Source organism: Euprymna scolopes, chromosome 6, assembly GCF_053919585.1.
Source record: "Euprymna scolopes isolate OS-2025 chromosome 6, ASM5391958v1, whole genome shotgun sequence".
Taxonomy (NCBI): Eukaryota; Metazoa; Mollusca; class Cephalopoda; order Sepiida; family Sepiolidae; genus Euprymna; species Euprymna scolopes.
The window spans coordinates 86,242,755-86,268,229 of NC_136487.1; the positions used below are offsets into that span (position 1 = coordinate 86,242,755).

The following is a 25,475-nucleotide window of genomic DNA, read 5'->3' on the forward strand; positions in this document are numbered from 1 at the left end:
CTATTTTAGGCCAGACATTTAAGGAGTCAAACTTCAACGATTTGACCTTTGAGAACTCTACCAAACTCCTCCGACAATTCTGGGTTCAAACACTTTAAATTTTGGACACGGATCTAACTTCATAAATTGATTTAAGCTCAAAACAATAAATTTTAAGGGGTCATAATAGGGGTCAAAGTTTTTTAAAAATTGACCTTTGCGTTCTCTCCCAAATTACTCAGACAATTTCTGGTCTAAACATTTTAAATTTTACATAAAGAGTATTCAGAGATAGGGCAAGCTTTTTAATCAGTTTGCGTCGAAAATTTTTAGTTAATAATATATAAATGTATGCATGTATGTTTGCATGTCTGCCTAAAACAGAGGCGACGGATTTTTACAAGATCGGTATCGTTTTGAAGTTCCACCTTTCAGACAACAAATATCGAAAAATTTACTAAAAATATTAATATTTTCACCTTCAACTAGGCACTTTTCTGCAGGGGGGTCGCTTTTTTCGCCGATATTTTTGAAAGTCATCCTCTCCTTTCAATTGTCTACCTTTAATTAAAACATATGTGACTTCCGGTTTATCGGTGGTCGTAACAGCAAAGATGTCAGGTTTTTTCACCGTTCTTTTTCTCCTTCGCGTTAAAGGTTCAAACCTGCCTTCCTACTACCACTTTTCTTTTGCTCAACATACACAACGCTGGGCTGAAATGCTAGTATATTATAAAATAGTCGCAATTTTATCCCCTTTTGACAAAAAACAGTTATAGGTTTTCAAACGCAGACAACACATACAAGTTCATTATGATCAACAGCTAACCATTATCTTATGTATATTTTGCATAGATTTGCAGTCGCATTTATAATAACTCATATATAAAGACTGTCTGTCGTAAATTGTTATATGTTGTAAAGACTGTCTGTTGTAAATTGTTATATTTCCGCGTTTCTTGAACTATATCTGTTTATTATATCGATACGTACAAGCGCACATGCTGTACATGCATCAACTCGAGGAACAATATAGAAACTAGACGATCACGAACATTAAACATAGGCGTCACAATCCAAACTATGTTTTAGTTAGCGGAGGTAGCAAAATTTTTGCTCCTAATCATTTTCTACGCACACTCTTCCATTCGTAACTGGGAATTCTCTACATTGTTCATAACTGTTACTACTTCACCGTCCATATTTGGTGGTCATCGACAGATACATTTGACATTAGCTTTTTGGGTTTTTTTGTGAAATAGTGGGGCTGTCTTATAAAAGTTCGTTAAATCTCATTGGCTCTTAGGTTTTTCGTATTAAGGGAATATCGGTTCCTAGTATTTTTCGAACGATTAAAAACAAAACAATATGGCGTTAACTGAACAGCAATGCGACATCGATTATCAGATTGTTTACATCACAAATTCTCTTACGGAATGCTAAGCGGACACACTATTGTTAATTTCCGTCTTCTCCTTCTCTTTTTCGTCTTATTTTGCGTAAAATTGATACAGTGTCTTACGGGATGCTTAAGGGACATTCTATTTTTTCTTCTTCGTCTTTTTCGACGTCTTCTTTGTCTTATTCTTCGTCTTCTTCGTCTTTTTGTATTCTTCGCTTTTTTCATTTTCTTCGCTGTTCAGTAATTCTTCATCGCCCATACGTAATCACAGACGCTGTTTTTTTTTCTGGCTAGCTTACTATTATTTGTTTATGTCATTTCTTTTTTTATCTTTCCCTTCTTCGTCTTGTTCTTCTCCCTTCTACTATGTAAGAGCCATAGATAGTTTCTTAGAGATGTTTACGTTATTGGTTGAACAAAGGTTATTTTTTCAAGTAAAATGTTCGAGTTGTCAGTTTAAATGCTTCAAAATTCCTTTCGGTATTTCAGATATGTAAATGCATGACATACTATCGGCAAGGTTTTCATCGTATCAAGAAATATCTAAAAATGACTTTTATAACTAATAGTTTTAATAGAAACCATATACTTTTAAAAATTATGCATAAACAAACATTCCGGATTGCATTCGGGCATTTACCATTTTACGTACGGGTACTTATGCAGAATACAGACCGTACTAAAATACTAATGTTATTATTTATTGACTCTTAACATGGGGGGGGGGAGAATCTAACAATTAAGTAAACAATAACAAGCGTATACAGCATAAGTACAGAATGTAAAATATGGCACGATCCATAATTACGAAACATATGTTGCGATATAACATCTACACCAACGGTACACGGGATTGCTAATATATATATATATATATATATATATATATATATATATATATAATTCATTAATTTATGGGTCCTTTTTAAAAATTACATTTTTTTACCGTTTCTTGAAGTGTTTCATTAATTCTTTGTTGTTATATATATATATATATATATATATATATATATATATATATATATATATATATATATATATATATATATTCATTGATAAGGATGTCTAGCATCGAAATATATCTGATATAAGCAAATAAATTTCTTTATATATATATAAAAATGCGTTGTTTTTAGCTTTCAAATGGAGACCATTTATATACGTAATTATTTTCAATTTTCAATTAACACAACGCTTCAAATGCAGGTAAAAAAGAAAATATATTCTTTCCTTATATATATATATATATATATATATATATATATATATATATATATATATATATATATATATATATATAAACTGGTGGGATTATACCTGACCACAAGGAGAGATGCACCCTTAGTCTTTGTTAAGACATGTATCTAGGAGAGGGAAACTCTGATATAAAACCTGAGGTCTGTTGCTCGCTTCCTCTGTGGCAAATCTTTGCACCGATTTAGTGCTATCAGCAGCACCAAAAAGTGTGGATAGTTGTACACGGGCTTTCACCACTATAATCAAGGCCTATGTGTGGGTTCTCTGACAACTTTGATGGGGTCTAGGTTTTACATGGTCCTGCACCAACAAAGTCCATGGGCGTAAGGTTGAAGGTGACGGGGATAGGTGAAGGGTATCACTGGAAGTCCTTAGCCGAATGTCTTCACTGTGGCGGCCAATGGGTGATGGCCGTTCTGTGCAAATATGTGTGCAATTGCGCAGCTCGTGTCCTCCATTGGTGGCACAGCAGCCCTATTTAGGGATAGCACTGCTTTCCCCATGTATGGGGAAGGGGCGATAAAAGGAGCCCTAAACATTGCTCGTACACATTCACCTTGACAGTGAACTGCAGCTGTCTGGGTATCCAGTGTGTAGTCGAAATAATTATAAATTAAGTAAGAAATTTAATATTGGATCGTGGAATATTCGCACCCTCCAGGACAATCCTAATGCACCAGAACGTAAAACAGCGTTGATATCTCGTGAACTTAAGAAATATAAGATCGATATTGCGGCACTCAGTGAAACACACCTTGCTGGTGTCTCTCAATTTAAGCAGGAAAAGGGTGGCTATGTCTTTTTCTCCAAGGGTAGAGGGCCTGATGAGTCTCGACTCTCTGGTGTTGGATTTGCCGTAAAATCAGAACTAGCCAAATCACTGAAATCTCTTCCCAAAGGCCTATCGGACCGCTTTATGACTTTGACCCTTGAGTTGGAACTTGAAACTCGGGTTACACTTGTAAACTGCTATGCACCAACAATGAGCAGACCGGGTGAGGAGAGAGGTGAATTCTACCAACAACTACGAGAAGTAATTGGTGGTATTCGCCATAAGGACAAACTCATTTTGATGGGCGACTTTAATGCTCGGTTCGGTTCTGACTTCCAATCATGGAAAGGGGTTCTGGGGCATCATGGCGTTGGTAGAATGAATGAAAATGGTCTTCATTTGCTCTCCCTCTGCAGAGAATTCAATATGACCATCACTAACACAGTTTTTCAACAGAAAAATTGTCGCAAAACCACATGGATGCACCCTCGTTCAAACAGCTGGCATATGATTGACTATGTCATCACTAAGACACGTGATTTTCGTGACTTCAAAATAACGCGCTCCTTCCATACAAGCTGTTACCTATCAGATCATGCCCTGCTACGTAGCAAGGTGTCTCTGAGTCTTTGGCGCAGACAGGTAAAGAAGTCATCTATTCCAAAACGTATTAATGTATTGTCGCTTAAGAATACTGAAACTCGAACAATACTTTCTGACAAGTTGGATGAAAATTTAGATGGTGTAGAAATAACTGACAACATAGAAGCGTCCTGGGAAGCGCTACGAAATATCACCCATTCCACTGCCCTGGAAGTGCTGGGTTTACCCATACGGAAGCACCAGGATTGGTTTGATGACCAGGATATAGAAGCCCAGGATCAAATTCAGAAAATGCATCAAGCTCACAAAGCATGGATTGACGACCAAAACTCTACTGAAAAAAGATTGACATACAAAACCTGCAAAGGGAAAGTGCAGAGGACACTACGACAGATGAAAGAGAAATGGTGGACCGCACACGCAGAAGCTGTTCAGTCAGCATTCAACAGAAAGGGCACAAAAGCCTTTTATGAAGGTATAAGGAAGGTTTTCGGTCCTCAAGAATCAGGAGTTTCGCCAATTTTAGCAGAAGACGGGACATTAATGATAGACAAGGGCGGTATCTTGAGACGCTGGAAGGAACATTTTGAAACAGTGTTAAATTCTTCTTCGGTAACAGACGATGAGATTATAAACTCAATTGATCAGGTTCCAGAGAGATCAGAACTATCCGTGTTACCAACTCTCCCAGAAGTCCTTGCAGCAGTTGAACAGATATCATTGGGTAAAGCACCAGGAAATGACGGTATACCACCGGAAGTATACAGATATGGTGGTCATAAACTGGCCAGAAAGCTACATGCACTTTTCGTGTCCATTTGGACATCTGGAAAATTCCCACAGGACTTTAAAGATGCATCAATTTACCATCTTTATAAAAATAAAGGCTTGAGGAATTCCTGTGACAATCATCGTGGCATATCTCTGCTCTCAATTGCTGGAAAAATTATGGCCAGACTAATAATCAACAGATTAATCAGACATCTTGTAGATGAGATATATCCCGAATCGCAGTGTGGTTTCCGCTCTCTTCGGGATACAATAGATATGATCTTTTCTCTGCGACAGGTCTCTGAGAAAGTTCGAGAAAAGAACCAAGAGCTATACATAGTGTTCATTGATCTTACTAAAGCTTTTGACACTCTCAACCGAACTGCCCTATGGAAAATCCTTAAGAAAATTGGTATACCTGACAATATGCTCAAAGTTATAACATCCTTCCATGATGGCATGAAGGCTTCAGTGATGTCCAATGGGGACTCTGAGCCTTTCAATGTGACCAATGGGACAAAACAAGGTTGTGTAATGGCTCCAGTACTATTCGCCCTTTACTTCTCTGTTATGCTGAAATATGCATTTGCAGATGTTGACACTGGCGTTCATTTCCAATTCCGTACAGATGATGGGATTTTTAATCAACAACGCTTCAAAGCGAAAACACTTCTCCGAAGAACCATTATAAGAGATTTGCTGTTTGAAGATGATGCTGCCCTTGTCGCGACTTCTCGGGAGGAGGCTCAACATCTTGTAAATAGGTTTTCTACTGCATGTAAAGCCTTTGGCTTGACAATCAGTATAAAGAAAACGGAAGTCATCTACCAGCCACCACCTACACCAAAACAAGTACAGGGTGTTAAACAGAAACAAACCGTGCACAATTTTCCTCAGATGTCGATTCAGGTAGATGGGAAAAACCTGAAGTATGTTAACAAATTTACATACTTGGGAAGTGTGGTTGATTCAAGTGCATCTCTTGACCATGAAGTTATCAACCGTATCTCCCGAGCAAGCAGCGCCTTTGGCAAGCTGCACACAAGATTATGGACTGTTCAGGGTTTAAGCTTGAAGACAAAAATTCATGTATATAAGGCTGTGGTACAGTCCACACTTTTGTATGCCTCGGAGACGTGGACCCCGTACCGAAAACAAATTTCGCAACTTGACGTCTTCCATAAGAGATGTCTACGTGCCATTTGCGGTTTTACTTTGAAAGACAAAATATCAAATGCGAAATTATTCACACTTTGTAAAATCAGCAACATCGAAAGCTTCTTAATCCAGTCGCAGCTTCGATAGGCGGGTCATGATGCGAATGGATGATGATAGGATACCGAAGCAACTCCTGTATGGCCAATTAGACAGAGGCCGTCGAAACGTGGGACGACCATGGTTGCGTTACAAAGACAAAATAAAGTATAATTTGCAGGTTCTAAATACTGAATATAGCAACATTGAGCTAACTGCAAAAGACAGAAGGAAGTGGATAGAAATGTGTGACAGAAAAATCAAGGAGTTCTCGGCGTTTTGCATCGAAAAACTAAAAGAAGCGAGTGTCAAGTCAAAACATAATACTGAGCAGTGTGGAGCTAAATTCTCGCAGTTATATGTCTGTCACCACTGCGGTCGCCATTACAAGTCTCTAGCAGGACTAAAGTGCCACATACGTCTAAGTGAATGTTGACACGCTGAGTTCTAGACCTTCAGGTCAATTGTCGGAGTCTCATACGTCGAAAATCGACGGAGAGTCCATCATCACATATATATAAACACACAAAGGTCGTTCCATAAGTAATGCTTCCTATTTCTTATTTCGTTGCCCGAATGGATCATATGGGATTGAAAATTGCATTGTTATGATGATTAAACTTACGCATTCATGATCTGAAAGTTTCATTTCTTTGTTGCAGACATTGACGGAGTGAGACTCTAAGAAAGCAACTTCTATCTGAGACGTGCGTTAGAAGCAAAGATACGTCATGAAATTCCTGGTAAAATTGCATTGAGAATGGTGGTGAGTGTGTAGAAGGATAAATTCTGGAGCACAAAAATTTGCTCGTTTTAATTGTGCCACTCCTTTCTTCGTAGCTCTTTACTTTTTAGGTTAAAATAGGAGGCTTTACTTTTGGAACGGCTCTCGCAGATATTAGAATACCAACATGTTTGGCGTATTGGGACATTATTGATGTTTTTTTTTCAATTGACGTTTGTGGCCTTAATTTGCATAATGTTTAGGATATGTACGAGTCCATTGTATACATGTATGTTCGCAATATGAATTGTGTATCAATGTCGACTATTACTTTCTGCATGCCCTAGTATTGAAAGAAACAAAAACGCCGACAATAATTGTAAATAAAAACAAACATAATACATTCGGTTTGTACTATTTGTTTAGAAACGGGATGACGTGTTTGATATGAACAAGTGTTATTTATTTCAGAATTTATGGTCAGAACGAACTACCAGCTGTTTAAGAAATAACGGTTTGCAAATTTTACAGAAAACACAGATGCGTATAATGATATCTATAAGTGTATGTGGTACCAATTATATGTATGCATATATGCTAATATATTTACATATATGTATCTAAATATATAAATGTATATTTACTATGGCATTTTCTTACATATGTACCTAAAAGTATATATATATATATATATATATATATATATATATGCAAATATACGTATGCATATGTACATATATATAATCTTGCATACGAATATATATATATATATATATATTAACATATATGCATACATACACGCACAAACACACATATATATGTATATACTAGCATGGCTACCCAGCGTGGCCTATGTTGACATGAACTTCCGTTTGTAACACACTAATCATTTCCATGATGGGCAACATGGATAACCTCACAACAATTCCAAAAATAAAAGAACGGATAAAAACATGTAAATGTAATCCCCCCCCCAAAGAAGTAGCTGATACCCTCTTCACCAGATATTTCGGCAGAATTGATACAAATAGAAGAAACTATTCTCCGGATATTGAGTACTGTAAAGACCCCCCTCTAAAAAATAAATAATTAAAAATAAATCATTACAACTTTTGTTTCAATACAAATAGCAGCGAATGCCCGTGCGATCGCAAAAAAAAACAATAAATAAATAAAAATAGCCAAATAGGCAGAGCCCCTAAAAACATGATATACCAAAAAGTAATTCCAAAAACAATTAAATTAGATTTTTCGTTATTTTATGTATCTAATGTAATCCCCCCCCTCCAAAATAAAAAATTGAATTTGTCATATTTTGGGGTTCATTTTGTTTATAAGATTGTTAGGTGAAAGTACAGAATGGTGTCATAAAAATTAATTAAATTTATTATTATTTTATGTTTCAAATGTAATTCCCGCCCCCACCACAAAAAAACTGTATTTGTGATGTTTTGCCCCCCCTCGATCGCCAAACTTGAAAAAATGCTAGAGATGACATGTCTCGTTGAACGCTTTGTGACCAAAAAGTGGGTGCTCATTTTACATTGAATTTATATAGAAAAGTGATGCCCCACTTTTAAATGTTAATTTTCTTTTTTTTCAAAATTTATTCTTTCATATTATTTATAAAGACTGTTTAAACGTATTAGGGTAAAAAAAAATAGGTTCTAAGTTTTTTAGGGGTTAAACGACGCTGGGTCACGTCGTAGAAATTTACTTTTTTTAATTAGAAATTTAAGTTTGTAATCGATGAGATTAACGTGAAAAAGAAAGAAAAGTGTAAATTGTGGAATTCAGAGGAGGTCAGTAGATCTTTATTTTTTTAGGTATTAAACGACGCTGGGTCACATCGTAAAAATCTACCGATTTCCATATAGCTGTTTAAAGAATAATAACAACAAACAAATGAAATGTTCTTTTAAAAATTCGATGTTGGAATAATAATTCCAAATAAATTAAATATGTTATCAATATAATTATTTTTTAAAATTTATTAAAAAAACAATTTCAAATAGAACACGTAAAACAATTCTTTCGCTAGAAACATTAATTAAGATACCGCTATTTTATAAAATCGATTTTTCTTAATGTCATATGTAAATGACATGATTTCTTAATTGTATCCACTTTGCAAGAATGAAACTATATATAGAAATAAATGAAAGAGTAAAGTAAGGAATTTTTGTATATATTAATCAAATTGTGAACAAACAAAAAAACAAACAGACAGGAATACGAATTTATACATATAGTATATGTGTGTATATGACCAATATGTGTATATATATATATGTGTGTATATATATGTATATATGTGTGTATGTGACCAATATGTGTATATATATATGTGTATATATATATGTGTATATATATATGTGTATATATATATTGTGACGGTACCACGAGCCTGTTTCTTGACGAGAACCTCCCTGTACGGTACCAAGGTTGGAGTTCTCAGAGAAAATCCCAAGGCCGGGCACGCGTTTTAAGAAAAAGAAAAGTTTGACGGGTACCGACTGCAAATTATGCGGTCTCTATGGTACAGTGTCTAGGTTCAGACCAGAATCGTCGTGGAATATACTCGAGGCATTCACGGGCGGCAATGTAAGGCAAACAAAAGAGACACAAGTCGACACGGGTATGAGAGTTATTAAATCAACAATTTATTTAAACAAATTGAACCGGGTAAAATGTAACTACGAAAACAGAACATGCAACTGAAATCATAACTGAAATAACATGAAAAAAAAGAATAAAAGAATATATACATGCAGACAATGATTTGGGACAAGGAGAGGGGGTGAGTGATATTTCGATTGTCTTAGGAAGTTTCTTTTTGTTCTCTTCGATGAGAATCAACGAGATATGAGTGATACTCAGAGAGGGGGGGTCACACTGAAAGTCTCAAGATATAGAAATAGTTTTTCCCTCTTTCCTCTATTTTTTTATTTTCTTTTCTTTCCCCCTTTTTTTCTCCTTCTTTTTTTTCTTTTTTTTATAGTCAATGATATGTTACTTATGGGCCGATCAACAGGGGGGGGGATTCAGCATTTAGGAAAAAACCTTAGTTCGAGGGTTGCTTTTCTTTTCCCCGTTTTATTTCTTTTTCTTTTTCCTTTTTTTCATGGGGCATTCAACAGTTCACATAATTGATCGAGCAAAAACAATTTAGAAAGAGTTACTTAACTTCTTTTGTTGAGTCGACGTTCAATTCACCCGAAGCTTCTTTCCCTTTTATGAGGTGCTGGTTTGAAGGATCGATTCTCGTAAATTCCAATCCATTTATGCTAAGGTGGATATATGTTATTCCTTATCAGCACGGCGTGAATTCCAATCGATTAGTGCCAAGGTGGGTATATCTTGTTCCTTTGTGGCACGATACGAGTCGACGAGATGTTTTTCTTTTTTTTTTCACCATGCGAATCAACCGCGGTGTTTCCATTTTTCGAGCAGAATGCCCCCACACATGTTTTCGTGTCCACCGCCTTCGTCGAACTGCCTTGATTCTCCCGCGTTTTTCTTGTTGGCGACAGTGGAAGGTCATTGCGTGGGTGTAGAAATCTAGGTCGCTCGGCCAGCCTCATTTTGACTCCGTCTGCTAAGGATTGGGTGTGGGAAGGGGTGTCTGTTAATTGATATGTATGAAGGGTGTGAAAATGTTTCTCTTAACACCTTCCTCCATAAGAGAAAAAAAAAGAGAATTGTTCCTCTTTTTTTTTTTATATTTATATGTATTTAAAATAAAATTACTCGTATGAGACAAGAAAATAATATTTGAGATTAAGGACACCAACTTGTGTCACTCTAAAGAAATGATGTTCGTGGAGTTTCCATCACTTTTTCCTACAGCTATTTTATGAATTTTCCCCCCGCCCCTTTTCTTCCCTTTCTGTTTCGAATCTACGTGATAAGGCGTCCGCTATTACGTTATCCCGACCCCTTACGTGTCTGATGTCTAGGTCGAATTCCTGCAATATGAGACTCCAGGAGAGTACTCGCCGGTTTTTATTTTTCATTCTATTGCCGTATATCAATGGGTTGTGGTCTGTGTATAGGATAGTCGGGCCATGCACCGAGGATACATAGACTTCAAAATGAGATAAACTCATCACTAACGCCAAAGCTTCCTTCTCTATTGTGGAGTAGGATTTTTGAAACTTGCTCAGTTTCTTTGAGTAGTAACTGACTGGGTGTAGTTGATCATCCTCCCCTATTTGTAACAGTACTGCTCCTATCCCGCTATTGCTGGCATCTACCGCCACACTGAAGGGTTTGTCAAACGATGGAGCCTTTAACACTGGCTCGCTGCTTAACATTAGCTTGATCTTCTCAGCTGCTTCTTGACATTCGGGTGTCCATTGAAATCGCTTGTACTTTTTCAACAGCTCTGTCATTGGCGCAGTGAGACATGCAAAATTCCTGCAGAACCGGCGGTAATACCCTGCCATGCCCAGGAATCTCCTTAAACTCCTAACATTTTTTTGGTATGGGATAATTCTTTATCTCTTCTACTTTGGCCTTTGCTGGGGTGATCTTCCCATGGCCAACCACATGCCCTAGATATTTGACCTCGGCCTGGCAGAACTCTGTTTTAGCTAAGTTTATGGTTAATTTGGCCGTTCTTAACCTCTTAAATACTTTTTCAATTGTTTCGATATGTTCTGCCCATGTGTCATTGTAAATGACTATGTCATCGACATATGTATCTACGTTTTCAATCCCAGCAAGGCATGTGTTCATCAGTCTTACAAATGTTGCTTGGGAATTCTTCATCCCAAATGGCATTACGCGATATTGGTATGCTCCTTCTGGGGTTACAAACGCCGATATTTGCTTGGCTCTCTCGGTTAGAGGCACTGCCCAGTATCCCTTAAGAAGGTCGCATTTGGTGATGTATTTGGCATGTCCTATCTTATCTATACAGTCGTCTATTCGTGGCATAGGGTATGCGTCTGCCTTGGTTATCGCATTCACTCTGCGATAATCTGTACAGAATCTCACTGTTCCGTCCGGTTTATCGACCAGCACGCATGGTGATGCCCATTCACTTTGACTGGGCTCTATTATCTCGTGTTCGAGCATGTAGTCTATCTCCGTTTTCATTATCTCTAATTTCTTCGGACTTATGCGATACGGATGTTGTTTAATTGGTTCGCTCTCCTTTAGCTCAACGTCGTGCACTATTGCTCTTGTGCGCGTAGGTGCGCCAGCAAATAGGTCGCTATATTCTGTTACCATTCCTTGTAACTTTTGCCCTTCTTTCGGCGGTAAGTGTGCAAGTTTGCACCCTAGGTTACTCATTATCTCCGAATTCTTTAACTTAATGGGTGGGTCCTTTTCTACAGGAAGATCTCTTTCGGGGTACTCATCACTTACAGCTTCATGGTGACACTGTGCTGTCAATATTGATTTTTCTCCCGCCCTCCTGAAATATTTTTTCATCATGTTCACATGACATACTTGAGTTTTGTTTCTACGCTTGGGGGTAGATATCTTATACTTTAGTGGGGTTATCTTTTCAGTAATTGTGTACGGTCCCTGATATTTCGACTTGAATGGTTGACCATTCAGGGGTATGAGTACTAACACTTCCTCTCCTTCTTCGAACTTTCTATCTACTGCCTTTTTATCGTATGTGGTCTTCATGACCCTCTGACTACTTTCTAGGTGGGTCTTAGCTAACTTCTGTGTTTCGGCTAAGGTTTGTCGCATTTTAGTGACGTAATCCGTCATGTTATTTTGCAAGGGTTCATCGCTGACCCATTTCTCTTTTATCATTTTTAATGGTCCTCGTACCTGATGACCGAAGACTAGATCGAAGGGACTGAACCCCAACGAGTCTTGGACGGCTTCTCGAGCTGCGAAAAGCACAAATGGGATCCCCTGATCCCATTCGGCATCGTGTTCCATACAATAGCCCCTGAGCATGGTTTTTAGGGTGGCGTGGAAGCGTTTCAGAGCCCCCTGCGATTGAGGGTGATAAGCGCTGGATTTTATGTGGGTGATTCCCAGTTGCTCCGTAGCCTGCTCGAATAGCCTCGACGTAAAATTAGATCCTTGGTCTGTCTGTATGGTTCTGGGTAGCCCCATTTTAGTGAAAAAGTTTATCAGGGCATCTACCACCTTTTTCGTTGATATGTTGCGCAGTGGGATCGCCTCTGGAAACCTTGTGGACGCGCACATTATAGTTAATATAAATTTGTGTCCTGTTTTGGTTTTGGGTAGCGGTCCTACACAGTCCACTATTACCCTACTAAACGGTTCTTCCACTGCCGGTATAGGTTGGAGTGGGGCCGGGGGAATATTCTGGTTGGGTTTTCCAGTCTTTTGGCACGTCCCACAAGTTCTACAGAACGTTTTGACATCTCCCACGATTCCTGGCCAGTAGAAATGTCTCGTCAACTTTTCTAGGGTCTTGTTGACACCTAGGTGGCCCGCCAGTGGTATCTCATGTGCCACTTTCATGATATCCTCTCGATACATGTCGGGTACCATTACTTGTTCCCGCACAGTATCTCCCGACTCTCCCTTTGTCTTGGGGGCATTCCATTTCCTCATTAGTACGCCGCTATTGAGGAAATATTGACTTTTTGATTTGTTAGGATATTCTTCTCCAACCCGACAGAATAAGGGTTTTAGGTCGCCGTCATTCTGTTGCTCCTTGATCAGCACTTGTCGTGGCACAGGTAAACAAGGTTGGGGTGTTACCACCGGTCTCGGTTGCTTTTCCCCTGACGGCTTGTCTTCTACATTTCCCCTCTCTATCGCTCTACTTCTTGTGGTCACCCCTATGGGTTTCCCGTCTTGATATTTCGCGATGTCATTTCCTAGCATCATGGCTACCCCTGTCATCGGTAATTCGTCAATTACGCCTACAGTTATTTCTCCTGAGCCCCAATCCGACACTAATTGGACTTTAAATAGTGGAATCGTTATGGGTCTGTTTCCTATGCCCCTTATCGTGGTCGCTCTACCTGCGGCTCTTGTCGCTTCTTTAGGCATGCATCCTCTTTTCACTAGGGATTGGGATGCTCCCGTGTCCCTGAGAATGTTAATGGGTTCCCCTTGACCTTCCTTATCTCGCGCGATATATCCTTTCGATATGAAGGGTTCGTACGTTTCATCTATTCCCTGAGATATCGCCCCTTGTGGTTTGGCTGGGGTATTCCGATTCATCTCCGTGAATCGTTTCGCCTGACACTTCGCAGCTACATGACATGGCTTCCCACAGTTGAAGCATACTATAGGTCTCGCTTCCCGTCCCAGTACTGGTCGGTTGGTTGTGTTGAGGGGATTTCTGATGGGTACTCGTGGATTTTCGTACAGTGTCTTTACTGCACAATGTTCCCTGACCTGTGACTGCATGGGTCCCTGTAGTTTTGCCCTGCTTCTCTTGTGAGTCAATATGTATTCGTCGGCTGCCGTGGCTATATCGATTGCTGTTTCAGCCTTTTTGTCGGTCAGGTGTATCCTCATGTCATCGGGTATGCAGTTTTGAAATTCCTCAATTAACATGAGTTGTTTCAATTTGTTGAAGTTACCCTCTATGTTTTTGGCATTGCACCACCGATCAAAATAATTCTCTTTGAGTTTAACGAACTCTACGTAGGTTTGTCCCTCGCTTTTCTTTGAGTTTCTGAACTTCTGTTGATAAGCTTGTGGGACGAGTTCATAACTTTTAAGAATTGCTTCTTTTACTACCTCGTAATCGGCACAGTCTTCCGCTGGAAGTGCCGCATATGTCTTTTGGGCCTTACCGCTTAATGCCGTTTGTAACAGCATTGCCCAACACTCTTGTGGCCAGCCCATATTTAGGGCGGTTCTCTCGAAGTGCGCAAAGTAATCGTCCGCCTCCTTTTCTACAAATTTTGGGACCAATCGCACTTGTTTAGTTATGTCGAATCTGTTTTGTCTGACTTGCTGTGGCTGGTGAGCTATACTTAATTCGCTCATCCTAATCTCTTGCTCGATTCGAGCTTTTTCTACCTCGGCTTTCGCCATTATTCTGGCTTTCTCTAGTTCGACCTGATCAGGAGTCATGGTCGTTTTCTCCGCCGGTAAATCTTCCAGCACTTCTTCATCGAAGCGGTCATTGTCTACCATGTGCTCAGCTATTATTCTCATTAACTGGCTTTTCCTCATAGCTCCCCTAACCTCTAGGTCTAATTTCTTTCCTATTACTATTAGATCATCTTTTTTTAATCTATATAATTTATCTGGGGATGGATTTTTAAGGAATTCGTCGGTGTCCGTCATTTTGCCTTACCGTCCGTGTATAATGCACAAGTACGTTCACGAGGATTTTTTTTTTTATTCAAGCAAGGAAATTACACTTGCTTGGTGTATAACTGATCTCCGGAGAGCCCCCATGTGACGGTACCACGAGCCTGTTTCTTGACGAGAACCTCCCTGTACGGTACCAAGGTTGGAGTTCTCAGAGAAAATCCCAAGGCCGGGCACGCGTTTTAAGAAAAAGAAAAGTTTGACGGGTACCGACTGCAAATTATGCGGTCTCTATGGTACAGTGTCTAGGTTCAGACCAGAATCGTCGTGGAATATACTCGAGGCATTCACAGGCGGCAATGTAAGGCAAACAAAAGAGACACAAGTCGACACGGGTATGAGAGTTATTAAATCAACAATTTATTTAAACAAATTGAACCGGGTAAAATGTAACTACGAAAACAGAACATGCAACTGAAATCATAACTGAAATAACATGAAAAAAAAAGAATAAAAGAATATATACATGCAGACAATGATTTGGGACAAGGAGAGGGGGTGAGTGATATTTCGATTGTCTTAGGAAGGTTCTTTTTGTTCTCTTCGATGAGAATCAACGAGATATGAGTGATACTCAGAGAGGGGGGGGGTCACACTGAAAGTCTCAAGATATAGAAATAGTTTTTCCCTCTTTCCTCTATTTTTTTATTTTCTTTTCTTTCCCCCTTTTTTTTCTTCTTCCTTTTTTTCTTTTTTTTTATAGTCAATGATATGTTACTTATGGGCCGATCAACAGGGGGGGGATTCAGCATTTAGGAAAAAACCTTAGTTCGAGGGTTGCTTTTCTTTTCCCCATTTTATTTCTTTTTCTTTTTCCTTTTTTTCATGGGGCATTCAACAGTTCACATAATTGATCGAGCAAAAACAATTTAGAAAGAGTTACTTAACTTCTTTTGTTGAGTCGACGTTCAATTCACCCGAAGCTTCTTTCCCTTTTATGAGGTGCTGGTTTGAAGGATCGATTCTCGTAAATTCCAATCCATTTATGCTAAGGTGGATATATGTTATTCCTTATCAGAACGGCGTGAATTCCAATCGATTAGTGCCAAGGTGGGTATATCTTGTTCCTTTGTGGCACGATACGAGTCGACGAGATGTTTTTCTTTTTTTTTCACCATGCGAATCAATCGCGGTGTTTCCATTTTTCGAGCAGAATGCCCCCACACATGTTTTCGTGTCCACCGCCTTCGTCGAACTGCCTTGATTCTCCCGCGTTTTTCTTGTTGGCGACAGTTGAAGGTCATTGCGTGGGTGTAGAAATCTAGGTCGCTCGGCCAGCCTCATTTTGACTCCGTCTGCTAAGGATTGGGTGTGGGAAGGGGTGTCTGCTTAATTGATATATATGAAGGGTGTGAAAATGTTTCTCTTAACAATATATATATATATATATGTGTATATATATATATATATATATATATATATATATATATATATATAACGACTCTACTCTGTTCTTATTGTAAAGCACTTTACGTTAAAATAAGTCGGTCACTAAAGCTCAGGTGCGCATAATCATGATGTTAAAATCACTCTTGGCCGGCTTGAATGACATTTACACTTTATATAAATGTTAATTTCAACTATATTTCTTGCGGTTAACGTTGGCCGAACGGTTTGTTTATTGCTAATATAACCAGAGATGGCTTCGTGGTCGAGTTCTAATCTCCTGACTGCTGGTAATCGTAACACCCTGCAGTGATAATTTCCGAAAGAATGAAACACTAGTGTCTGCAGATATTAAAAATAATTATGGTAATAATTATATCAACCCCTTTATAAACTTAGTTTTTATTGCCGAGTACTTTACGTTGAAATAAGTCGGTCACTTAAGCTCACGTGTGCACGACATTTGCACTTTATGTAAATGTTATTTTAAACTATATTTCTCGCTGTTAACGTTGGTCCAGCGATTTGTTCGTTGCTAATAGACTCAGAGATAGCTTCGTGGCTGGGTTCGAATCTTCCGTGTAATCGTGACACCCTGCACTGATAATTCCCGAAAGGATCAAACACTAGGTATTAAAAATCATTATGGTGATATATATATATATATATATATATATATATATATATATATATATATATATATATATATATATATATATATATATATACAGGGTGTTCGAAAAGAAGCTGATGGTTAAGAAAAATTCAAAACTTTCTTAATTTTTTATATTTTTCTATTATTTTTCAGATCATCTAGAGAAACCCTTCCAAATTCATCATAAGTCGTTACACTACCGAGGAGCGGATATTTATGTTAGAGTCCTATTTTCGGTTGAACGAGTCAATATCACAAACTCAAAGAGAATTTTGATAACACTTCAACAGAAGAAATTCCCCTACTCGCAATGCAATAAAAGCTATGGTGGCTCGATTTCATGAGCAAGGGTCTGTATGTGACCTCCCTAAATCTGGTAGACTCCGTACGGCAAGAAGTGATGAGAATCGTCAGAGATTAGCAGAGGGTGTGGCCGAGGATCCATCCGCATCAGTAAGAAGGAGATCAAGTCAAATTGGGGTCTCTCGATCAATGTTGTTCCACCAGGACGTTGCAACGGCGCATACAACACGAGAAACATGAAATCTGATCGAGGACATATTCGGCAACCGAATAATTTCTAGATCTCATATGTGCAGATTTCTTCCTTTGGGGTTACCTCAAAGAGCGGGTATACGCAAACAAAGCAGCCACAATAAATGCCCTTAAAAACAATATAGAGGCGGAAATTAGGGCCATAAACCCTGGAACATTAAGTGGTGTGCAACACAATGCCCTACAGAGAGCACAAGAGTGTGAAAATAAAAATGGTGAGACCTTGTGAAAAACATACCCTAGATAAAGTTGTGTGAATAAAATTAGAATAAGTAGACTATGATATCTTACCGTATCTCAAAAAATCAAAGAGAGGATCATCTACCTACATACGAAAATTGGTAAGCATAACTTTAATATTAAGGAAGTTAATAAAATTTAAAATCAGTCAGCTTCTTTTGGGATACCCTGTATATATATATATATATATATATATATATATATATATATATATATATATATATATATATACTAGCAAAAGTACCCTTCGTTGACTGGGTTCAAAAACAGCCTACAGAAAATGGACTCTGATTTATGAAAGTATGATAAGTTATGAAAAGGAAGGGTTCGAATTTGGGGGTATCAAACCCAAAGCAAAATATGATGAAAGTAAAAATAAAATAGATAAACCCCATAATTTATTATACCGTACCTGTTCACACTGAAACACTTATCACAATATTCTGTGGATCTATATTAAAATCCTTGTTAAACTTTGTGACATATTTCCATCCTATGGAGGTCAGGCGCGAACGAACACCCCATAATTTTATTATACCATATTTCTTCAAACTGAAACATAATTACAAAAGTATACTTACGCAGATATATATGAAAAGTCTTTATTAAAGTTTGTCCCTATTTCCATTCCATGAAGGCCAGGCGCGAACTCAGACCCCACAATTTTATTATACCATCTCTATTTAAGTTAAAACATACTTATCAAAGTATTCTCATGTACATCTATATCAAAAACACTTGTGAACGTTTTTTTTATTTTTTTATTTTTTATTTCCATACTTTGTGGACCAGGTGCGAACGTAGACCCCACAATTTTAATGAACTACCGTTCTGCCAGATCAAACATACCCATTCCTGTGTCTCGGTACATCTTCTATCATTATATGTAATCAGTTTTTTTTTTAAATAGTCAACCATACAGGAGCCTATTCGTGACCACACAGACACACACACACAAATACACACACATTCAGCGTTATATTATATATATGTATATATTTTTTAATATTTCATTTATCTATATTTTTTCATATATTAGTAAAAATAGTAACCATATTATTTTATATTTCTTTTTATTGGGGAAGTGGTATTATCCACTGGAGAGCCATGTATTTAACAGCTGTCCCGTTTTTAAATCTCCGAAACAGCTACATGGTAAGCAGCTGATGATCCCCGTTTTCTATTTACAAAATTTTAGTTAAGCGTTTCTCTATTCATCCTTATGTAGGTAAATCCTGTTTGGAAATTGAAGACTTTTGCGAAATCGGCTTATGTAAGTGCTTAGTCTATTTCTATTAAACAATTTTAGTTAAGCACGTTTTTTCATCCATATATAAATGAATTCTCTTTGGTCATTATAAATTTTTAGAAATCGGATTATGTAGGTGCTTAGTCTGCGACAGGTTAAAATTATTTTTTTTTCTTTCCGGGAATCTAAACTGCATTCTTTATTTTCATTTTTGCATTTTTTTATTCAAAGCTTCTTTAGACTATATATATATATATATATATATATATATATATATATATATATATATATATATATATATATAATGAATGTTGGGGAATGAATATGGATTTATGTTTGCAAACATTTACAAACACACACCTGTGTTTGTTTGCGTGCATTTATATGCAAGTTTGTGATATCTGCATCCATAAGTAGCAGTGTATATACATATATAATGTATGTATATACTAACATATTTTTTATTTTAAATATTTATTTTATCAAAAGACACTAGTACGTATATGTATATATGTATATATATGTTTATATATAAATGTATATATATCTGAATATATATATGTTTATATATATATGTATATATATGTATTTATATGCATATATATGTATATATATGTACATATATATGTATATATATGTATATATATGTACATATATATGTATATATATGTATATATATGTACATATATATGTATATATATGTATATATATGTACATATATATGTATATATATGTATATATATGTACATATATATGTATATATGTATATATATGTATATATATGTATATATATGTACATATATGTATATATATGTACATATATATGTATATATATGTATATATATATGTATATATATATATGTATGTATATGTACATATATATGTATATATATGTATATATATGTATATATATGTATGTATATATATGTATATATATGTATATATATATGTATGTATATATATGTATATATATGTATATATACATATATATACATATATATACATATATATGCATATATATACATATATATACATATATATATATACATATATATATACATATGTATATATGTATACATATATGTATATATATGTATATATATGTATATATATGTATATATATATGTATATATACACATATATATGTATATATATACATATATGTATATACATATATATACATATATATATACATATATGTATATATATATGCATATATATGTATATATATACATATATGTATATATATATATATGTATATATATATATATATATATATATATATATATTAAATAAACATTTTTTGTCTAACAATTCTATTTTTATGCTTTCGAACTTCCGAGTAACAGTATTCACTTTTGGCAGAAACTAGCTGATGCAATCGCCATATTTGGCGTAAATTCGACTACTTTCTAATCCTTCTTTACTTGTCGTCAGGAATATATTAATGTAACTGTTTTTGAACAATTTATATAATTTCTTTTCAACACAGGTTTTCACAAATAAACATTACAAAAGGCAAACAGAATAAACTTAAAATCCACACAAAAGTTAACAATTTATGCCAAGGCACATTACTACTCCCCGACAACGAAAATAAATTCCTCAATTTATCTGATTTTCAAATAACTCAAGCACAAAACGACTTTCTTAACACAGGGCCTAACTCTCCACGGGGGAAAAAAACTGAAATCTAAATTTTATACCAAAATATTCTACAACTTGAAGAAGACAAATTACAACAAAACCGGAATTCCGCGCTTAAATAAAAGCTGAAGCCACAAACATAGATATGATCGCAAACACTATACTTACAAAACATTTAAATTAAGCCGCACCACAATTGCGAAACAACCCATAATTAATTATAAAATAAAACAGACAAAACTAATATTTTATCCTTAATAAATCTGAATATTACTCTGAATTAGATGATATTTTAAATGATAAACACAATGATAAAAAGTTTAAAATATAAATTATAATAATTATGGAAAATTGCCCACATGTATTGGTGATTATAAACCAGGACATATTTATGGGATAATTAAAACTCACAAATCATATTCTCCTTTATGCCTCATCAATTCCCAAATAGCAACTCTCACTTATCAACTCTCTAAAATTATTAATCAAATGATATATTATTCCTAACAAATACAATATCCAATCTACAGAAGAACTTAATCAGACTCTGAGGAACAAGAAACCTGAGAATAGTAATATTGCTTCTTTAGATATTAGAAATCTATCCACCAATGTTCCAGTAAAAGAAACAATAGATATTATTATCAAAAATATATATAATAATCCTAATCAATGTCTCCTTAAAATTAATCCTAATACCTTACGCAAGTTATTGTTGGGCTGTACAACAGAAGTCATGTTTTATGATTATCATGGCAATATCTACGTACAAAAAGATGGGGTTGCCATGGCCACTGTTTTGGATGCAACATTTAGCAACTTCTACATGTGTAATTTAGAAAATAAGATATTTCTCCTCATAAAAAACACACATCTACGTATGTTATGTTGACGACATTTTAATACTTATTAAAAACAAAAACGATATTAACCCTTCGCAATCAGCCTTCTAAAATAATTCCATGCTTTATTACCCTCATGAATTAAACTTCTCAGTGTAGATGCATTAATAGATACTAATCATTGGGGCGATTAATCGGAATCTGGATCGGAAATCGGAAAAAACGGAGCTTTTGGGGGTATCGGCATCGGTATCAGAATCAGAAAACTATTTTTCGATGCTAAAATCGATTCCGTAAATTATCTTTTTTTATTTGCTTTTGGATTAAGAAACATCTTCCACTACTTGTAATAATAATAAAATAATAAATATCTATTGATTTGAACTTCCAGTGAGACTAAAATCTCTAGATCACCCCCTCACAAGTGTGTTTTTACGTTTGAGAAAGTATATATACATTTAAGATGTGTTTTTACAGTAATCAGGACAAAATAACACTTTTTTATAATTAAATATTTAGAGATTTATAAAGAATCGGAATCGGTAATTGTATCGGGATCGGGAAAAATATTGGATCGTCCCATCACTAATAGATACTAACAACAAATTCTCTATATCGACTCATAAAAAAATCGAACAATAAAAAGCCCTTATACCCTGAATTATTTAAGTACCCCTTTTCGATACAAAACGAACAACTTACTAATCCGTGCTAAGTTAATCTCCTCTTTCCGACTATTTTGGAACGTGAATTCTACAATATTAAACAAACGACAATAAATAATCCATATCCTAACGATGTTATTGATTAAGAAATTAGGAAATTAAAAACTATTAATCGAAATAATACACAATACACTGACTATACATATAAAACTATTTAATCAAAACCAAATGCATTATAATTACAGAGTAAAAGAAAAAGTATTAAAAAATATTAATAAAAATGTGCAACGCATAGAACTTAAATAAAACATTAAATTGATTATTAACTATAATAAATTTAAAACTTCTAACCTGATTATAACTAATAACTACTCTCCCACGCCTGAGGTGCTTGATAGGACTAACTTAGTTTATAAATTCAAATGTCCTTTAAGAGACTTTGTTTCAGACAATAAAGGTGGAAACATATACATAGGTTTGACTACCACTACTTTGTCGAGGAGATTAACCATGCATCACCTCCGAAAACGGTGCTATACTTAACCACCTGACTAATCAACATTTCTGTCCCTTGTCTCAATTTAGGAAGATTTTAGTTGACAACACAACTATACTTGAACAGACAAATGATAAACGAAAACTTGAAATACTATAAGCATTACGAATAAAACTAAAAAAAACTACTATTAATAAAATAAACTTTACCAATAGTAGTAACATCCTGAAATGTTTACAAAGTTATCAAAATAATTAACCAATGAAAAAGAAATACACGTTATATAAAAAAAAATTAAAAAAGATCAAAAATAGAATTAATAGACAAAAAAGTCTATTTTATTTAATGAAATATGCTTAAGAGAAAAATGCCGTCTAAATATACATATGCACACAGAACATATATAAGCATTTACGACACCTCGATATGCATATCGGAGTATGTATATATACACATGAACGTAAACAATTACACATGTATATATAATGTTAAAATCAATACATATTCAATACATATGTATGCATACGGATGTATATATGCAAACAGGTACATTTATATACGCACGTTTGGATCTGTTTGTATATATAAACATATATATATATATATATATATGTATAAATATATATATATATATGTATAAATATATATATATATATATATATATATATATGGGGGTGCATGTGTGTACATATACACAAACGTACGCAGACATACACACACATTATATATATATAGTAAAAACCTGAATTACCAGTTTTACCAAATATATACATACATATATATATATATATATATATATATATATATATATATATATATATCTTTTATCCTAGAGTAAATTTTATCCTGTGAACACAGTTGTTCGCTATTTCTCTCCTACAGTTTAATAGATGTTGGGGTTCTTTAAAGTACAGGATAGCAAATTTTTTCACGAAGGCATAATCTACAAGTAGACGTATTAGCTAACAAAAGAATAACAAACTTCCTGGACGTCACGTTAAATTTAGAAAAAAATAACACATATGAACCCTACTTAAAAGATAACGCTACTCCAATATACGTAAACCCTAAGTCCAATCACCCACCATCAATTATAAAACAAATTCCTAACCCGATCGTAAGTAGACTCAGCAATAACTCAAGCGATGAAAATGCATTTAACAGGTCAAACAATATCTATGAAACAGCCCCAAAAAATAGTGGATACAAAAATATTGGTATCAAATATAAGCAACAAAACACCAATAACAATAATAAAATTAAAAATGGAAGAAAAAGAAATATAATCTGGTATACGGCTCCATACAATCAAATGTTAAAAACAAAACTTGGCAAGAAATTTCTAGATCTTATCGAAAAGCACTTTCCCGCAACCAACCCCTTACACAAAATTTTCAATAAAAATACCGTAAAGTTATCCTACAGCTGCTGCGAAAATTTAGAGCTGATAATTAAAGCACATAATAACAAAATAGTAAATAAAAACAATGTAAACAACAACAAAATAAACAATAAAAAGTAGACACCATGAGAAAAATAAAACTAACATAAAAAGACACATATATAACAAGCAGAAATAATAATAATAATAATAATAATAATAATAATAATAATAATAATAATATACCAACTCCGGACAACAACAACCATACTAGAAATAAAAATAAAAATACTAATATCGAACAAGATAAATGCAACTGTAGATACTGCACATTTTGCCCACTTCAAAATAAATGCCTAACCAAAAGCATAGTTTACCAGGCCACAATATTTGCGAAAGAAAACCCGAATAACAAGAAACCTTACGTAGGTATGACTTCCTTAGATTTCAAAACTCAATATTATGACCACAAAAGTACATTCAACAATAAAAAACACCGTATAAAAACAAAGCTAGCAAATTAATACTATGAACTCAAGGAAAGCGGCCGTTCGCCGGTAGTCGAATGGAAAATAGTAAGATAAGCAAACACCTGTAGAGACCTAGACGACCCATGTAGATTATGCCTTCATGAAAAATTTGCTATCCCGTACTTTAAAGAACCCCAACATCTATTAAACTGTAGGAGAGAAATAGCGAACAACTGTGTTCACTGGATAAAATTTACTTTAGGATAGAGTTACAAAATAGCTTTAAAACTAACAAAAACAATAGAAAATAAACAAATAAATAAATAAAATAAATAAACATGCATATACATAAACTATCATACATATATATGTATGTATATATATATATATATATATATATATATATATACATATATATAAACTAACATAAAAAAAACTCTAACCTAGATTTAAAACAGGTCAAGACACTAGATATACATGCTAAATAAAACACTCACAAAAAATCAGGTCAACCAGAGGTCAAATGGGCCTTTGTCCTGTAAGTGCATGTTCATTGGCTGATGGAAGGGTGGGGTGGATACTAGAAAGCTGATTGGCTAACTAAAATCTCAATAGAAGGTGCGTATATAAAAACGACAAACAACCACAAAATTCGCACATAAGCCCGAAGAATCCTAGAGTGGATGAAACGCGGAATATTCAGTGTAGCTTAATCGCCATATATATTTTATAAATTACTAACTAGTTCTACCTACGTATTGAGTACTTTTGAAGTAAATACTTAAAGTTTACGCATAAATTTATACTTTCGTATATTAATTTTATGTGAGTAAATGAAGTAGTT

At 35.1% G+C, this 25,475-nt stretch overlaps 1 protein-coding gene across 1 annotated transcript; it reads right to left on the minus strand.

The window, feature by feature from the left end:
• Positions 1-7,229: 7,229 nt before the first annotated feature.
• Positions 7,230-14,238, minus strand: LOC145278196 (uncharacterized). The gene is made up of 3 exons (XM_080130481.1): positions 12,350-14,238; positions 11,401-12,187; positions 7,230-7,259 (listed from the first exon to the last, which is right to left on the minus strand). Exons 1-3 carry the CDS (start codon positions 14,236-14,238, stop codon positions 7,230-7,232), a joined length of 2,706 nt encoding a protein of 901 aa, XP_079986607.1.
• Between the last annotated feature and the right edge of the window lie 11,237 nt (positions 14,239-25,475).